Here is an 18,821-nt window from a genome sequence, read left to right as displayed (position 1 = left end):
TACAAACCAGGTAAGCCTGTTGTTCATCATATGCTCCAACATATTTCCCCAAAGGACATTAATGATCTTTCATTGGTTTCAGGGGATTGAAAGGGGGACAGGGGGAGGGAGGGGGTTGAGGAAGTCTGCCGTCTCCTAAATGTGACTTAAGAGGGTGAGGAGGATGTCTTTAGCTGCATCTGTGAGGCCTCACAAAATGGTGTAATTGATTCAGTCATGAAAAAACATGTCAGAGACAAAAGACTGTTATCTATAGCTCTCTCATATATACGGGACACTTTTATTTTCATAATTATTGGATCAAAATTTGCAACTGTGCCTCTGAGCAATAGGTCTTCTATAGTAGTCATTCCAGTAAGGAACTCCACTACTGCCTGGCATGGAATAGAAAACATAATGTCGTTCCTGCACCACTCTAGAAGAGTGTTTCATAGTGTACAGTACATACTGTTGCTATTCTATCACACACAATGAACTGAAACACTGAGTGATCAAACACAAGTTCAAACTGTGAAAGGAAAGACAGACAATCATCAATTATGAAAATCATAAATGGGAAGTGCTCTAAGACTGAAATTTTTACGCATAAATACAAGAGCGATAACACAAGGGGTAGTTAGAGATTTCATTATCACCTCAAAAAATACAGTTACATTATTAATTCTTTTGTTTGTTTGCAGGTACAAGTCTGGGATGTACTTCCCTTCCACAATCTTTATCAATAACAAGTGCAAATTAGATGAAATAGTACATATAAAATGACATGCATCCTCATACAGACACACATTCATTAGTTTTCCCTTTTCAAACATTTTGGAATATTCTTGTACACTTCTAACGTAGCATCAATGGATGAAAAATTTTCCTGGTATTCTATTATGACTAACATGTATGTTCACTACTTAACCAAAGTGTTTTTCATGTGAAGGTATCTGAAGAAGTACCCTCACACTTAGTCCACATTTCTGCTGAAAACTTGTCAGGTATGTATCAGTATCTTGAATGTGTTGCACAACAACATGGTAATGTCATATGTTAGTATACACCTAGAACACTTATTATTTAACTCATTTCTAAGACTTGAAGCACTTACACTGGGAGCTCTCAAATCACCAGCAAAATTGCTCTTCTGGTATATTTTTAAAAAATGCTTTTATAAAAGCTTCAGTTCTAACATCCTCAAAATGTAATTGCTTTGCAGCTGACAGTTGTAAGGCTTGGATGATCTGACAAATAGTCATAAGCAAACAAACTGGCCCAGTGTTCATTCACATATTTATGAAAATACAGTAAACCCCCTTTTACATGGAGCTTTTGTGATTCGAACAGCTTATTCCTTTAAAAAATGTTTTCCTTACATGTGGACCCCTGAAGGAGTGAACCAGAATCGTAATTCGAATATTTTTAGGTGGTATATGTAGTCTTCAAGTACAAACTCATCACTTGCTAGAAATTAGAAAACAGCTTAACATAATGATAAATTAGCCTTAGCAGGCAAGGCTTATAAGTTACTTATTACTGCCAAACAATCACAGGAAACTTATTCTTTTTTAAAATGTTATTAGTTTGTTTCTACCTTCTTGCACAGTATACTGACAAAGTTGTTAAATGGTAAGTGGTCTTCATTTGCTGGCCGCATTCTCAAGTGTATCAAAACTTTTAGTGTGCGGGCTGTTGATTCAGTCATTGTATAAGATGATATGGAGTAACTAAAAACCATGAACTTATCAGTGAACACTATCAACTAAAAACTATGATCTCCCTACTGAACAAAAAAGTATTGCCACTTACTTTATTTGCAATTTGCAAAAACAAAAAAGAAGTTGCAAACTATGACAAGTCACACATTTTATCAAAATGGGGTTTTAATTTGTGGTTAAAAACTTGTTGCAGCAACACTGATCCTACAACAGTTCCATGGGACCAACATAAATGTTAATTTAAAGAAGGGCTTTCTTAAAAGTTGGTCCATGAATACAGAGTTTTACTGTATTACTTCTTCAAATTACAAGCAACAAATCCAGCTTTCATTTCTATTTGAGAAGTTGTGCATTTTTTACAAAATAATAAGTTGTGTTTTATTCCTAGCTAAATAGCTACATTTTTAATACTCATTTACACTACACACAGAGTAGGGTTGGAAAGGAGTGAGTGGAAATATCCTCCATTGATATTGGAGTGAGACTCATCAGCGCTGTGTTCACCAATGTCAATTTTCTGACACCCAAAGTTGTTTTGATTCGATCCAAGGGTGATGTTCAAATCGCTCACATGGTAAGAATTACATAGAAATCAACCTTACTCAAACGTTAATCACATGTAGAGCTGTCACTGGCTACCGTAACTTGTGCAATGCTATATTTTGCTAGAGAAAAGCACATATCTTAAATGTGATGTTCTGTTTTAATTTAATTACACAATCATAATTATTCTTACCAATCTCCTGTGCAGTTTAATCCACTCACAATGACTATTAGTATTCTGAAAGGCTACAGAATAACAAACAAATCACACACTTTTCCCATGCTGTTAATAGCTCGAATATTGACCAGAACCATCAGTAGATGAGAACAAGACAGGTAGTTTTAGTGACACATACGGATGTCGGGAAAGGAGAGGCTGTTTTCAGGAACCTGCGACTGCACACCACCACAGCCCAGCCCAAGGCAGAGGGCGAACCTGTTCAGAGCTGGGGGAGGGCGGCTCTGCCGGCGCTGGTGCCGGCACTGACTGATCAGCAGGATTATCGGGCACGCCCGAGGGGCCAGCCCCGCAGTTCGCAGCGGGCTCAAAGTCTACCGCTAGTGTGTTGAAGACCGAGGCCGGCGTGTTGTACTGCGCCGGCGACAGCCCACGGGTTTCATTCTCGCGCAACAATTGCACCAGCACCTCCGGGTTCTGCGCCACTATGTACGTAGTCGGCCCGGCAGCAGCATTTGCCGATGCGGGATTCGCAGCACCCGGGACGGGAAATCGAGCTGGCTTTGGAGGTGGAGGGTCATCAGATCCAGATGAGCCTGTAATAAACACACATAAATTAAGTAGACTTTTCAGACTGGAATAATAATGCCATACAAAAATGGTCATTAAGGACAAAACAGTTGTAGCATGACAGATACTTCTCAGTACATAATGTACACAAAAGCTCAATGATTCCAAAACTGAAAACAATGTCTTCATTTGGAGAAATTACAGGCAGTGTTGTAGCATGTTAAGCAGACTTATGTATTACAACATCCCTGTATGACTCACTGTGTTCTGTCTATCTTTGACAAAAACAAAGACTCTTGTTGATGTGAAAGCAAGTAGCATGTTTTACTCACTTACTTGAAGCTACATCGAACATTCTGGTGCTGAGACCCAGGAGGAATCACTGCAGTCGACACACAGAAGAATTTCTGCAAGCTACATTTCCGACTTTGCTAATACGAAGGAGCAACAACACAATCATAGTCTACAACTCAACCTACATACGTATTCTGTAAGCCACCATACAGTGTGTGTAGGAAGAGTACCATGTCATTTCCTTTCCTGTTCCACTCACAGATAGAGCAAGGCCAAAATGACTCCCTATATGCCTCTGTATAACCCCTAATTTCTATTATCTCATCTTTGTGGTTCTTATACAAAATGTACATTGGTGGCAGTAAAAACATTCTGTAGTCAGCTTCAAACACCAGTTTTCTAATTTTTCTCAATAATGTTCCTCGTAAAGAATGTCAGCTTCCCTCCAGGAATTACCATTGGAGTTCCCGAAGCATCTCTGTAATACTTGCATGTTGTTCGAATCTACTGATAACAAATCTAGCAGCTGGCTTCTGAACTGCTTTGATGTGTTCCTTTAATCCAACTTGGTGCGGATCTCAAACACTCGAGCAGTACTCAAGAATAGGTCACACTAGCATCCTATAAGCAGGGCATTACTAATGCTGTATCCAAGCATTAAGGGTTTGTTTTTCCTACTCATCGGCATTAACTTACATTTTTCTCCATTTAGAGTTAGCTGCCATTAATCATACCAATTACAAATTTTGTCTAAGTTATCTTGTATCCTCCTCCCGTCACTCAACTTCAACACCTTTCCGATCACCACAGCATCATCAGCAAATAATCACAGATTGCTGCCCACCCTGCCTGCCACATCATTAATGTACATAGAAACTAACAGCAGTTCTATCACACCTCCTTGAGGCACTTCTGACAATAGATTTGTCTCTGATGAAAACTTGCCATAGATGACAACATGCTGAGTTCTATTACTTGGAAAGTCTTGGGAACCTACTCCATATGCTTGTACCTTCATTAACAGTCTGCAATGGTGCACCATATCCAATGCTTTCTGGAAATCTAGAAACATGGAATCTGCAAGCCGAGTTTTGCATGAGCTATGCTTTTTAAATTTGTGGACATAAGCATTTCGGTCTCTAGGAAATTTATTACATTCAAACTCAGAATATGTTCTAAATTCTGCAGCAAACCAATATTCAGGATATTAGTCTGTAATTTTGTGGGTCCATTCTTTTACCTTTCTTATATACAGGAGTCACCTGAGCTTTTTTTCCAAAGCTTGGGACTTTGTGCTGGGCTAGAGATTTGCACACAAAAAAGAATCAGAGGGGCGCAGCAGCTCCAACTTCTCACAGCAGAATAAATAACTTTCGAGGCAATTTATCACCCAGATTAACAATCAGCATAATTATATACAAATGCATTAAGGCACTGATGTTAGCTAATATCATGATACAATTCTATTGGTACCTCTAATTCCCAGGGTTACTAACATATGCATTTCATCTTTAAATCCAGATTGGCTGGAGATGAAAACAAATTCCTTACTAAATAAAGGGATAAGTTTGTCTATCTGATCCAAAAATTTACAGTCAGACTCTGCAGTTTGCTGTGCTTCGTCAAGTTGATGCTTCGTGTGAAATTTCATTATCAATTCTATGGCACTGTTTGAAGTTAAGCAACCATCCACTGCTTCCCTAGACATCACTGTAATGTATGTTGCACACAGTCTGATGTGAATAATGTAAGAGCTCTCTATCATGCACTTCCTACAAGTTCTATCAATCACCCCTGAAATGCGGAAACACCAGTTTTTGTAACAAGTGCATCTTGTCCTCCCTTGAAGATCCATATTTCTCCTGGTCATGCTGCTGTGTACTTATTTGATATCTGTTCTTCATTGGTTTTTTTACAATGCTGTGGATGATCTACCATGTATGTAATTATGTTTAGTACCTGCTCCTTGGACAAGAATTGAATTGTCCTTTACTATGTTTCATTGGAAACAGGATTTGTGGCTCCCTGTCCAATGTGGATGATGAACTACATGGTGCAATACCTGTTTCAATATCACTTTCACTTTTTAAACATGTATCATCATCATTGTACCCCTCATGCACATTGTCTGCACTGTCTTGCATATATGGCACCACATTCCAACGGCTCATCTTGCAGAAATGCTAATACGTCTTCTGTCACTTCTTTCGCACTCTGCAAAATTCCTTGGGTTCCTTTCTGATGAAATGTCAACTTCAGCAACTGTTGTCATAGATATAATGCAATGTTTGTTTAAGGTTGTCATTTCTCTGTTTTGTATCAACTCCACTAGTGCTGTAGCACTGTTGTGAGTTACTTGTCAACTAAACAGTTCAACTATGCTCCGTAGCTCATGCTGTGCTTGCCTCTGGATACCTCCAGTCCAAACCACTGTGGTCACTGGCAACCAATATTGTCACTGCATTGTAGATAATATATGGGGTATCGAATTGTGTAAACATCATTGGCCTTTTGTGACCTTACACTCAAAGAGTTCCTTGTCAGGATTGCCAAACTGTTCCAGAGATATGAGAGCATCTCAGGATACTGTAATCATGTAATAAGTTTTTCCTTTGTGTTAAGCAAGGCCATACTTTTAAAATAGTGCAAAGAAAAGCAATGTTTTCTGCTCATTCTGTTAAGACAACCAACACAACTCTATTTGTGGCCACAAAACATCAAGATCTTCTAGAGCACAAATGAGTTCTAGCTCAGTGGGCAATGCAGACACAGGATGTCCCAGCTTTACACTCCTGCAGACAGCAAGCAATTATGTTGAAGTACTCACAGATGAGAAAAAACTTTTGCATTGTATTCTGGACACTAGTAAAATTTCTTTGACTGCCATTCTGAATTTACAAATGGTTGACATTTTGGCCCTGACAATCAATGCATTTGAGTCTGCAGTTACCACATCTGAATCTCACAGAACCATCCATCTGAATTTATGAAATATATGGAATAACAAGGACTTTGGTATCAACACCTCCGAGAGTTCACATTCATCAGCAGCCACACATCTGCACTATGAGATGCCACAATTATGCAACATGCATGTAACCGGCCACTGGCTGAATCTATTGACAAATATAGGATGTTTCCATTGATCTACTTACAGGAGTCGACCAGTACTGGCAAACTGTTCATGACATATCACCACATGAAGATCTCTATCTCGAAGTTTAGCTGGATCCTTACTGGAAATCAATCAGGCATTTCAGCAATCCACATTGCCTTTAACCTTGTTAACCCCATGACACAAGAGCCAATGGATGACAACAGGGGCTTCTGAGATTTAGAATCAATAGGTATTAACTCTGAACAGCAATCTTCAATGAGAGCAAGAGACTCTGCAATTTTGGAAGGCTTTAATTCACCTTACCATATCCAAGATGGGCAATGGGTAGTTCACCTACCATATTCCACATATGTTCTTTCTAACAAGTTCTGAAATTCTGAAAGATAGTTTGCTGCATTGCAAAGGCATCTGCTAAAAAATATCGAGTTCAGGCATTCTTACAATACTCAGATGTTAGAATATATCAAACAATACTAAATTGAAGCAAGAACTTCTTAAACACATATTTTATCTGCCACATCACACAGTCAAAAAGAATGACAAGAAACTATAAAGTGGCAAGTTGTTTTCGATGGATATGCTCATGAAGAAGGCGCTCCATCGCTTAACGACATTTTTTAAATTGATCCTAATCTTCTGTCAAAAGTAATGGCTGTGCTTCTACAATTCCACCTACAATGTTTCACCATTATGTATGATATCACTCAAGCATTCGTACTGCTTGCTCTTCACTCAGTTGATCAATATCCCATAAGATTCCTGTGGTATAAGGTCCCCATCAATGAAATTTTACAATCAATTCAGACAAGTTAGACAACTGTTTACCACTTCAACTGTATTACTTTTAGCCTTACATGCAGCCTCTTCCTGTTATCAGCCACTTTCAGACAACTGGCAACCACTTACAAGTCACAATTCCCCCATGGCTGCAGCCTTTACACATAAGAACATGTACACGAAGGATGCTGCAGATGGAACTGAAGAACATGATAGATTGGTGTCTGCCTACTACAGGCTGGTGTCACTGATGTAACAACTACAGCTTTCACTGTCAAAATGAGAGACAAATTCACCACACTTGACCGAAATATAGATAGCCCAAGGATAAGACAGAAATATGAATGCTACAGTACAGTGTATATCATGAGACACAACAAAGAATCATTTTCCTTAGCCCAAATGGCTATCACAGACAAAATATTAGACAGGATAGAAATGAAACCAAATTTGTCATAAGCTATTTCAGGCTTCTACACTCCCCTGGGTTTAGTTTTCTCAGTATCCATAACTGGAAAAATTTATTACAAGCCACTTGGCTGCTAGGATTGTATTGGGAAGAAATCCTCTCACATCAGCTTGCCTCGAAATGGCTTATGTGGCTTCTGCCACTTCCAAACCTATCTAATATATCAATACCCAGATGGATCTCCACCTTATAGAACAGTGGTTTGTGGATCATATTTTTTGTGATACTTCTGACTGCATACATTGTGTCAGCTTGCATATCACTTGTGATGAACATGGAAACACTTTTGCACATCTGGTGTGCAATGAAAACAGTTTAGCACCTGTCATGAGAGTAGCAAACTCATGTTTCAAATTGCTGGCTACATTGTTGGGAACAAGACTTGTTACATTGTTACTGCAATGCTACCAACAGTGACACTGGGAATGAAATGCTTTAGACTGACTCCTTCATAGCCATAGAATGGGTAAGAGCAGATCCTAGCACCTAGAATTTGACTGTCCCATGTACAGCTTGGTGGAAGGGTGGTGAAAAACAACGGTGCAGTAAAACAATGTGTTCATGAAGAACTTGGGTGAAGCAGTCTGGATGAGGAGAGACTTTATACTATTCTTGTAAGCATCAAAGTTGCACTCAACTTCAGATCTATCTCCGAGAGTGATAACAAAATACTCACACCATCACAATTCCTGATGAGGAAGGGTGGGGGGGGGGGGGGGGGGGGACGACTTACTAGTTTACTGAGAGGCATCAAGCCCTCAAAGACAACCGACTTAGTAAAAGAATTCAGGCTCCAGCAGTAACTAACAGAAGCCTTCTTGCCATGACACATACGGAAAAAGGTGAGACTAAAGAACTTAAAAACTGGCACAAGATGGATTTTATCAGACTGTTAACCTCCATACCCCAGGATAAAAAGAGATTACCATGCCAATCCAACTGGTTATAGCACTGGATGTTGTCCAAGATGAGGAGAATGTCACGACACATTAAAAAGAATTATATCTTTGTGGTCTTTTTTTCTTTGATGTAAATAAAAGTTCTTGTTGATGTTAAGGCAAACGGTGCATGTTAGTAAATTACTATGAGCTACACTAAACAGGCAGAACACCAAAAGAGATACAACAGGAGATATAAAATGCCCTCCAAGTCACATTATAGGAGGGACAGAAGCAGCCACTACTGTGGCGACAATGCACCACAGCCAGTTAAGGGAGCTTACAGCTCTGACACACACTCATTTGTGTAAAGTGAACATCACAGTAGTATAGTCCTCTTTAATGAAACTGAATGTCTGTGTTTCTGCAAATGTTCAATTGGGGCCATTTTAGAAGTGCCTGAGGAGAGCAGATTAAGCGAAAATGAATGACAATTTTCTAGTACACCTGTTGGCATTGATTTTGTGAGAGTGGTTACAAATCACTTGGGGGTTGTGGCTGCAACTGTGTTACATGAGAAATATTATGATACAATAATTTTCTCACAAGCTGGCTGACAAAGTAGAACTTCTGGTACAGACTAAAAGTAAAATATGTCAAACCCTCAAGGAAGATACAATGATGGAATGTCGGTGTGCTCTGTACCACATAATTGGAGAATCTGTCATGTACCGGATCTCCAGTAAACATCAGTGTTCATTGTCTCAGAGTTCATGTAGAAACAATTAAAAGTACTATGCTTTATCAGATTTTGTGGCATACTGAGCCCCTGGTTTGTTAACAAGTGAGATAGCTCATGTCACTGGGCTGTCCCTAAGTGTAATTCTGTGACCAGGCTTTAGCCTAAACAAAATTGGGGCAAGATCACCCAGGAGCATCTAGATCCAGACCACTATTTCCCTTTTACTCATACACAAAGAAAGTAACTCACTCACAGTGATCATTGTAAACAGCAGCAACAGGCAGAATATCAACACAAACAGCCTTCAATCATTTTTATTAGTACATTAACAAAAATAAGACTGTAGTAATGAAAAAGAGAGATCATGTGAGGAAACACTTTGGAAGAGAATGGAGAAAGTGGTTTGTTCTCTGACAAATGGTGATTTCGAGTAACACACAACAACATACAACTGGAGAGAGTGGGACACAAAGTAACTGGTTAATTCTGAAAAGCATCATTACTGATGCAAAAGATTGATGGTGTGGATAGGAATTGATATTTGTGGGCCTTCAGAGTTCCTCATCATGATACAGCATTCTGTGATGGTTCAGAGGTATAGACAGGAGATCCTGTGACATTTTGTGTGTAATGTTCTGTCACTATTGAGAATCTTTTCCCCTTTGTTGATTACTCTCATTTGTAAACAATGGAAACTCCAGACAGAAATTTCAACAATGTAGGAAGAAATAGATTTCTGCTTACAGTAAGGAAGAGATGCTGGAGTTGGCAGTCATGTGTGCATGAGGTGTGCTTGCTTTGTGTGTGTGTGTGTGTGTGTGTGTGTGTGTGTGTGTGTGTTACTGATGAAGAATGTGGCCGACTGTAGGAAGAAATAGATTTCTGCTTACAGTAAGGAAGAGATGCTGGAGTTGGCAGTCATGTGTGCATGAGGTGTGCTTGCTTTGTGTGTGTGTGTGTGTGTGTGTGTGTGTGTGTGTGTGTGTGTGTGTGTTACTGATGAAGAATGTGGCCGACTGTCTTTTAACCGTGCCTGTCTGCAACTTAACATGCCTTCTTTACGGCAAGCAGCATTCTGTCTTTTCCTACACTATTCTAATTTGCATTATGCCTGAGCTGGTACAGGCTGAGATCAGTCATTTGATGTAGTTTCTGAATGTGATACTTCCTCATTGTATCTAAGGGTTGCTTACTATGTTTTCTGGAGCCAGGCCAGCCTCTTCTATGCTGTTCCACAACTTCAGACTACCATTCTTATGGAAAGACACATCGTCTGCCCATGAACTGATTACAGTCTTAATGAATCCGTGCTACACACACGCAATTCTCTGACGACAGTTGATAGTGATTATAATGTGGGGTGGGGGGTGGGGCAAGAACTGCGAACCAATATTTTTTTTATATGTATAATTCTTGTACTTTCTGTTGAATTAGCACCATCGAAGTATAAGTCACTTGTTAAACATCACTATGCCAATAGACAGTTACAAGCCATTGTCAAAACCATGTATACTGGCCAGAACAATCCCGGGTCACACTAGGTGATATTCATTATGTGTACACTGACTTTGAACATACTAATATAGAATGCAAGATGATATTTAAGCAGATACAAAGCAATATATCAAAAGTAGCTGATGGGATTTATGTTTGGAAACATTCCACGTGGGAGATATGACACACGCACACACACACACACACACACACACACACACACACACACTCACACACACTAAAAAATCATAATAAAATTGAGAGAATAAAATGCCTGGAGACAGTGATCATGTGCGTGTGTGTTGTGCTTGAGTGAATGTGTGTGTCTTCTATTTCAGAACAAGGACTTTTCCATCCAAAAGCTTAAATGTTAAGCAGTACTTTTCTTTGTACCTGTCTGTGACTCAATGCCATCTCTATGTAGCGAGTAGCAATCTGTCCTTTCATATTGTTGTTATTCCATCTTGGACATTCTGAAGTTTGAATAAATAAGGAATGATAAAAATTTCATACATATAAATTTAAAAATCCTATCAGTTCCTTCCAGTATATTGTTCTGTATCTACTTAACTGTTGCAGTCAGAAAAACATTTAATAAAACTATTTCTATGTAACAACCTGATATATGAAAAGTAAACTGCATACAAACAAAAAACAGCAATGAAAATTGAATAGCAGCAGGAAAACACTGTCTGTTAGCACAACACTCGTATTGTTTAAGTCTGTTGGAAGTCCATTTACATTACAAATATTCCTTGAAATATTACTCACCCCATGACATTGCTTGCACCCTGCGGTTTTCTCTCCTCATTGTTTCCTGCTGCTGATTTCGTTCCTCCAACAGGATCTCACTGTTGACAAAGAAAAACATAGGGGAGGTAGAGAAAATTTCAGAAGTCTGCACTACAATGTTCTTAAATTAACAACATAGGTAACTATAGAAAAGAAAATGTTAAAATCACAAAGCAAGGAAAGCCAACCAGTAATTACCCTTCAAAAGCATCACTTCTGATACTGCCAATAGAAACAAATACAATACGAAACAATACCCCTTTTCAGAAAGGAAAGAGAAACTGGTTGGGGAGTTTGGGAAATTCTGAGTGAGGGGGGAGGGGGGGGCTGTAACCTGCCACTCTCCTCCAGTCCACCAACATACGCCAAATAGTTTCCCTTTCCTCAATGAAGAAAGAGGTCACTGTTCTGAAAGCCAGGACCAGTACTTGCTACTTCAATTACTTCCATCAGCAGTAATAGGAGCTGCACCTTATGAAGGCATTGGATTTAGTTACTCAGAAGTTTGTATATTTCTTATATCACATTGTCGTTCACAAGGTGTTGTATGTTATCAAAACTGTTACTCAACTACTTTTTCAAAAGTAAGTAGAAATGCAGTGGCGTGGGATGGGGTCAGAAGCTACACAAACCTCTGAGGAACTCTAATTTTACATGTTATAAACAACAGGAGCTTTTATTCACAGTTACAAGAAATGTAGCAATTAGAAGAGTAAGTCACTCCAAAACACAATTTATGAGAATCATGTAGTGCAAGACACAAAAACAAATGAAAGCTCGAATGTGACGCACAAGTTTCAATTACAACATATTTCATAAGTTATAAACAGAACAGAGACAACTGTAGAAGTATGTACTCTGTGAAATTAGTTACATGTTCCAGTGATCAATCGCATGATAACTGTTATGTTGTGGAATGTGTCAAGTAAATAAGGAATACACACATGAATCAAGGTTCTTTTTCTTGTTTATTCTTTTTTTTTTTTAAAAAAAAAAAAAAAAAGAAGAAGAAGAAGAAGAAGAAGAAGAAGAAGCTTAAAATCTTTATTGCTTATCCCATTCCCTTAAATGACACAAAATGCATCTATTATACCTACAGACTTATTTATTCCTATTCAAGAATTCATCCATGGTATAGGAGTTGTCAAGGAAATATGATTTCAATTTATTTTTGAAACTATTACTGCTGTCTGTCAGACATTTTAAAGGTGAATTTTCCAATTACGATTCTCATATAAACCCAAAAACTCAATATGCTCTACCCTGGTTACTGACTTCTGTTGATGTGTTATATTTATTGAAGGAACTGTACTCTTTGCAGTAGAAAACTGGATGTACTTGGCTTTTTCAAAGTTCAGAGCAAGCCCATTCACAGAAAACCAATTAAGAACTTTTCCAAAGACATTATTTGTATCATTTTCTATTGGAGTTTATTTTACTGGATTAATAATGATGCTTGTATCATCAACAAACAGTGTCAGTTTAGCTTTTTGTTTCAAATAAGAAGGGAGGTCATTCACATACACCATGAACAAAGGGACCCATGAATGTACCCTGTGGAACACCTTCTGCAATTTCACCCAAGTTAGATGTAGTGGCAAACTTCCTTAAATCAATTAAACGATATAAAGAAACTTTTTGCTTCCTGTTCTGTGGAAATGACTTAAACAACTCATTTGTTTTTCCATTTATACCACAGAACTGTAATTTCTGTAACATAATATCTTGTTTCTCACTATCAAATGCTTTGGATAAGTCATAGAAAATTCCCATTGGTGACATTTTACTATTTAAAGACTCTATTATGTGGGCAGTGAAATTGTATATTGCTGTCTCAGTGGAACAGCATTTTTGAAATTCGAACTGTGATTTACTAAGTATCCCATTACTGCTGAGATGGCTAACCATTTTTGAGTACATTACTTTCTCGACAATTTTTGAGTATGTTGTAAACAAGGATACTGGCCAGTAATTATTGACATCTGTGGTGTCCCTTTTTTTGTAGAGAGGCTTGACAATGACATATTTTAAGCAGTCTTGCAAAATACTTTGAGTTAGTGATGCATTACGTATGTGATTCAAAACATCAGCTGTAACTGTTCGACATTGTTTTCATATGATTTTCCTTATTTGACAAGAGGTTGTTACGTGAAAATTAATCTAAGATTTCTCAGAACTGACTCTTCCATGTACTGCTTGGCTTTTTCTTTTGAACTATTCTCACCAATTTTTTCACCTACACTTAAGAAATTGTTGTTAAATACATTAGCTACTTGTGTACTGTTGGTTAAGATGGTCTCATTCTCTTGAATAGTAATACCACTTACCCCAGTGGTTACTTTTCCTGTCTTCCTTCTAATAACATCCCATATTGATTTTATTTTATGGCTGTAGTTGTTAATTTCATTCTCTAACATACATATTTCTTGATCTTCCGACAACTTTTCTCAGTATGTTACAATAATTTTTATAGTGTAAAATTACTTCTGGGTTTTTACTAATTCTTGCTGTCTCATACAGTTTTCTTTTTCTTTTGAAGACACTTTAATACCTGTATAGTAATCCACAGTTTCTTTGAAAACTGTTTGGTGCTACATTTAGTAATGTTTTTGGGCAACAATGTTCAAAAAGAGATATAAATTTATCAAGAAATATGTTGCATTTATCTTTAGCATTTGGCTCATTATATACATCTCCCCAATTAACATTTCTTAAACATTCTCTGAAGTGCTCTATAGATACCAGGTTGTGCAACCTTACATTTTTATTTAATGGTTCCTGAACTGTACACCTTGGTACATTTTTTAAGTTAATCAATTGTGCATCATGGTCTGATAATCCATTTATCGCAGGGAAAGATGTGTTAGTTTTAAATTCTCTTGCTGTACAAATACATTACCTAGTAGAGTGCTACTGTCTTGAGCTATACATGTACAGAAATTGATTACTGATTATGAGCTATATGTCATTAATAACACTTCTGGTTCACTTTTCCAAGTAGAATTGCTTAGAAACTTTATATTGAAATCACCACAGTTTCATAACTTCTTCTCTTTGTCTGACAGGCAGAAAAACAGGAATTACAACTTTTTTAATGAATAGCTCCCTAATGGAGACCTCTACACTGTTGCTAATATCAATACTACATTATCAAGCTGTAGTTCACAAGCACAAACTTCAAAGTGCTGATCGACACAAAATTTGCTTACTTCTACAGTTTTGTATTTATACCCTTGTTTTGTGTAAATGGCAACTCCTCCTTTATCCATGCTAGATCCACAAGTGTAAGATGCTAAATTATACACATTTATACTGGCACTATCCATCTCCATAGTTATTTGGATCTCAGACAGACAAAGTATATCAATTTCATTTCTATCAAACAAGGGAAAATCCAGGATGGAAGGTAAGAATATTAGAGAAAGAAAATTGCTACTTACCATATAGCGGATATGTTGAGTCTTGATAAGCACAGCAAAAAGATTCACACAATTTTACCTTTTGTCCATTAAGGCCTTTGACAGCAATAGACACACATACATACACACCCACATACACACATACACTCACGCAAAAGCAACTGAAACCACCGGTGGTTGTGCCTGTCGCGACTCAGCATCTCCCCTTCTCTGATATTATGATCCTTCTCTAATATTATAATCTCATTCTTATTTTTGAGATCATATATAGTGCATTTAAAGTAAGTTGCAACTTTTGACAGTTCAATACGGAGCAAGTGCAGGGAAGCGAAGTTACCAACATGTGCTGGGCGTGTCAGCAGGTGACCACAGTATAATGCCAGGCCTACTCGGCACGGAACCTGGCAAGCTCATTTGACTGCATGAACAGCAAGCTGACCAATCTGCAACCATTTGGTAATGAATTCTCATTCTCATTCACTTTATACTTTAATTCATCAGCTTCATGATGAACCACATATTATTTCATTAATGATCATAGTTATGGTGATATTTAGATGGGAGGTAAACTCCTGCAATAAATTCTTTGCTTGCAATCAAAAATATATGTCACTACGAATTTGGGTTTGGTGTGAGTTAGGTTACATGTTGCCGTGTATTAAATGTAGAAAGTATATTGAATTATCCTTTAAACTTGGAACGATATCATTGTCTGTTTCCCGTCTCGAGAAAATGGAGTATATGTAAAGCGCTCTGTCATGAACTCAAGCATTGGCAAGAAAAACTAGAATGAAACAGTAATAACTTCCTCGTATCTCATAAATGGTTTGAGATATACAAACAAGATCTTGGCCTATGATGGCATGTAAAGACGAGAGTGTTTTGCCATATGATTAACATGCAAAACTTCCATATTTATTGTGATATTCAAGCAACTACAGGTATGAAACAGAACTGCTGTGGGTTTTGTAACAATGTAAGTAAAGAATTTACATATTTATTTTGATACTGAGAATGAGCCATTTCATAAACTACTGACCTGGCTTGCACTCAGTTGTTAGTTTAATAATACACTATTTCAGGATTCTGTCACAATTTCAGCTGCATTAGTGAGATGAACATTTCTCAACTCGGCTGTGTTTTGACAAAAGAAGCAGATTTCAACATGGCAACAAGATAAGTTACGTACTCCTCAAAACTTGTCACAGTTCTCAATGAATTAGTGTCTCCTCAGCTACCTTCTTGGTATGGCTGACAAGCCAAGACCAGTCCTGTCATGTAACATTTGCAGTGGCTTCTTTTGTCAGCATTTCAACCTCGGTGAGCAGAAACTTCTTGATTTTTGCTACATTACTTTTCACCTACGCCCATTTACTGTCAGTCGAATTTAAATGAGTTTGATATGAAGAAAGCCTGATCTTTTGCAGCAGAACGTTATCTTCGCAGCCGGTGAATGTGTTCTCGGATGACACTTTTATTGCAAATCTCCTATTCAGTTACTGTTGTTATTAATGCAATACCGACACAAAATAATTTGTTCACAACACCTGAGGACTACAGAACACTTCAATGCCAGAAAATACGACTTTACGAGGAGAGCTGACAAATGTTGACGCATCTGAGGCATGAAACCACTTGGTACTGTTTACTCATGATGTGGCAACAGGGGCGCTTTACCAGCCGAACCGCTGGTGGTGTGGTAGGGAAAGCCGGCTTGCCACTGGTGTTAACTTCGCAACAGTGTCACGTCCCCCTCTTGTCAGCCAAATGTCGAAAGTCGCAACTAGTTTCAAACCCACTATAAACATACTAACAGCTCATCTACTTTATTTTTTTATTCCCCTGATGTTTTGATGAAGTAAGTTTATACTACCCTTAGCTTTACCCTATTAACTGTACATGAAGCTTCTTTTATTCTATTTTTCTTGACTGTTGTCTGTCTGTATTTTGGCTTTATATAAATAAAGGCACTAACAGCAACGAAAATGGAAGAAATGAAAGTAAAAGAGAAAGAAAAAGCAAATTAAGAACACTATAAAAATGAATCAATATAAACAGTATGAAACTGTGAAGAAATTTAGAAATAGAAAATATCTTGATTCCATAGAACACTTCCAAGGCAACTTACAAAAGTTAACTCCAGTCCCTTTCCAACATTCTGTAGTGTTTCTACTACATCTGTGCCTACAAATAAGAACAACTTACTGCAAAACTTCTCTTATTTCCTTGAAACTTGGCCTTTTTGATGGTTCATAAGCCCAGCACTGCGACATAAGACTGTACAGCCGTGGAGGGCAGTTGGGTGGAAGAGCCAGTCTTTCGCCATTTTCAATTTTCCCAATGACATCATTATTCTTCACTCCTTGAAATGGCTTCACACCTAACATGAGTATCTCCCACATGCACACACCTAGTGAAACAGAAAAAAATGCAGCTTCCAAATTACCAATGAATATTTAACATGCACCACAACAGTCTACAGAAATGGAACACTGAAAAAATTAAAGGAAAAAAAAAATTAGTGTAACTATTAAATACTACCTCAGACTGTCAATTCTATGTTTGTGGACAAGTGTAAGTTAGCTCAATACTTTTTTTGAACATTCAAAGGAACAACATGTTTTTGGAGTCTTCAGACTTACTTTTGTTCCAATGCCCATTAAATGTTTTTAAACAGTTGACACCATAAAATTTATTGCCTACATCAACTATCTCATTCTGGCTGGCCACATCTTAAATTAAAAATAAAAACGAAATATTACATCCCCCCTATATGTCTCCCCCAACAGTTCCTTCCAGTGACTGTGATGTATTATTACTTACTTGGAATTAGTATTACAGAAAATGCAGTAATACATAGAAAATTTCATACTATGCAGGAACAACCAAATGTCAGTATATCTTCAAAAGCAATGACAAAATAAAACTACCACACAACAGTGAAGTGTACTATATCTCTGTTGGGCACAATAAAATTTATACCAGTTAATTAGGTGGAGCCACTGCAACCAGAGTGTCTAAATCTAAGAGCTACTGGAAGCTGTAGAAGAGATTCAACTATGTGCTTTTTTAAGGTAGTCATCCTGACTTTTGCCTCAAGTAATTTAGAGAAAATAGGAAACCTCAGTCTGAAGAAATGCAGCTCCAGGACCTTACCTACTGTACCCCTTTGCTAAGCCTAAGGGCAGAGCAGAATGTGCTGACAGCCCTTGAAATCTATGAACATCTGGGACAGAGACAAAACTCAACTTCAAAATGATCAAACCCACACAAGTACTTTTCTTTTTGTGAACTTCAATCACCTTCAATGACCTAACCCTGTCATTTCTCCACAGTTTCAACTCAAACTGTTCCATCCCACTCTTCCATTTTATTTTGCACCTACTTTACTGTGAATTAATATTTTTAGTACTTTGCCGGACATATCCGCCACCTCCCTCCCCTCAAAACAGGCGAGTCCCTTTCGCCCTGCTGTCTGAGTAGCGTGGCCTTCCTCTTTGACCTTCCCCAGTCCATCCCTCCCCTTTCCAAGGAAGCAACTACTGTTCCCAAAAACTAAGATAGTGTTGTGTACCTTTATGTGTGTATCACTAGTTCTATATATTTAGTGTCCAAAAGGTAAAGGTAATTAAAGCCAGCAATTATGTCTCATATTTTTGTACTTTTTTTGAGTGAATGTTCCATTCAATAGTAAGTTACACAGCAAGGATGGTCTTGTGAGTATAAAAACCACACACAGACAAAGTAAATACTGTGGAACACACAAAGTGTGTGTTTTCTAATTTGCAATGTACAAAAAAATCAAATATTTCAGTTTTATATAACCTTTGGAAAAAGTGAAAAAACT

At 37.8% G+C, this 18,821-nt stretch overlaps 1 protein-coding gene across 5 annotated transcripts in view; it reads right to left on the bottom strand.

The window, feature by feature from the left end:
• LOC126416078 (focal adhesion kinase 1) overlaps positions 1-18,821 on the bottom strand; it is a 754,036-nt gene that overhangs the window by 69,100 nt on the left and 666,115 nt on the right. For 4 of the 5 annotated variants that reach the window (XM_050083563.1, XM_050083561.1, XM_050083562.1 and 1 more), the window contains 3 exons: positions 17,180-17,384; positions 11,535-11,614; positions 2,680-3,017 (listed from right to left, as the gene is read on the bottom strand). In XM_050083563.1, the coding sequence (XP_049939520.1) occupies positions 2,680-3,017; positions 11,535-11,614; positions 17,180-17,384 (623 nt within the window). The remainder of the gene's footprint in view (positions 1-2,679; positions 3,018-11,534; positions 11,615-17,179; positions 17,385-18,821) is intronic. The other variant, XM_050083565.1, reaches the window with a different exon arrangement.

This window comes from Schistocerca serialis, chromosome 8 (genome assembly GCF_023864345.2).
Source record: "Schistocerca serialis cubense isolate TAMUIC-IGC-003099 chromosome 8, iqSchSeri2.2, whole genome shotgun sequence".
Classification (NCBI taxonomy): domain Eukaryota; kingdom Metazoa; phylum Arthropoda; class Insecta; order Orthoptera; family Acrididae; genus Schistocerca; species Schistocerca serialis.
This window is presented reverse-complemented; position numbering and strand designations above follow the sequence as displayed.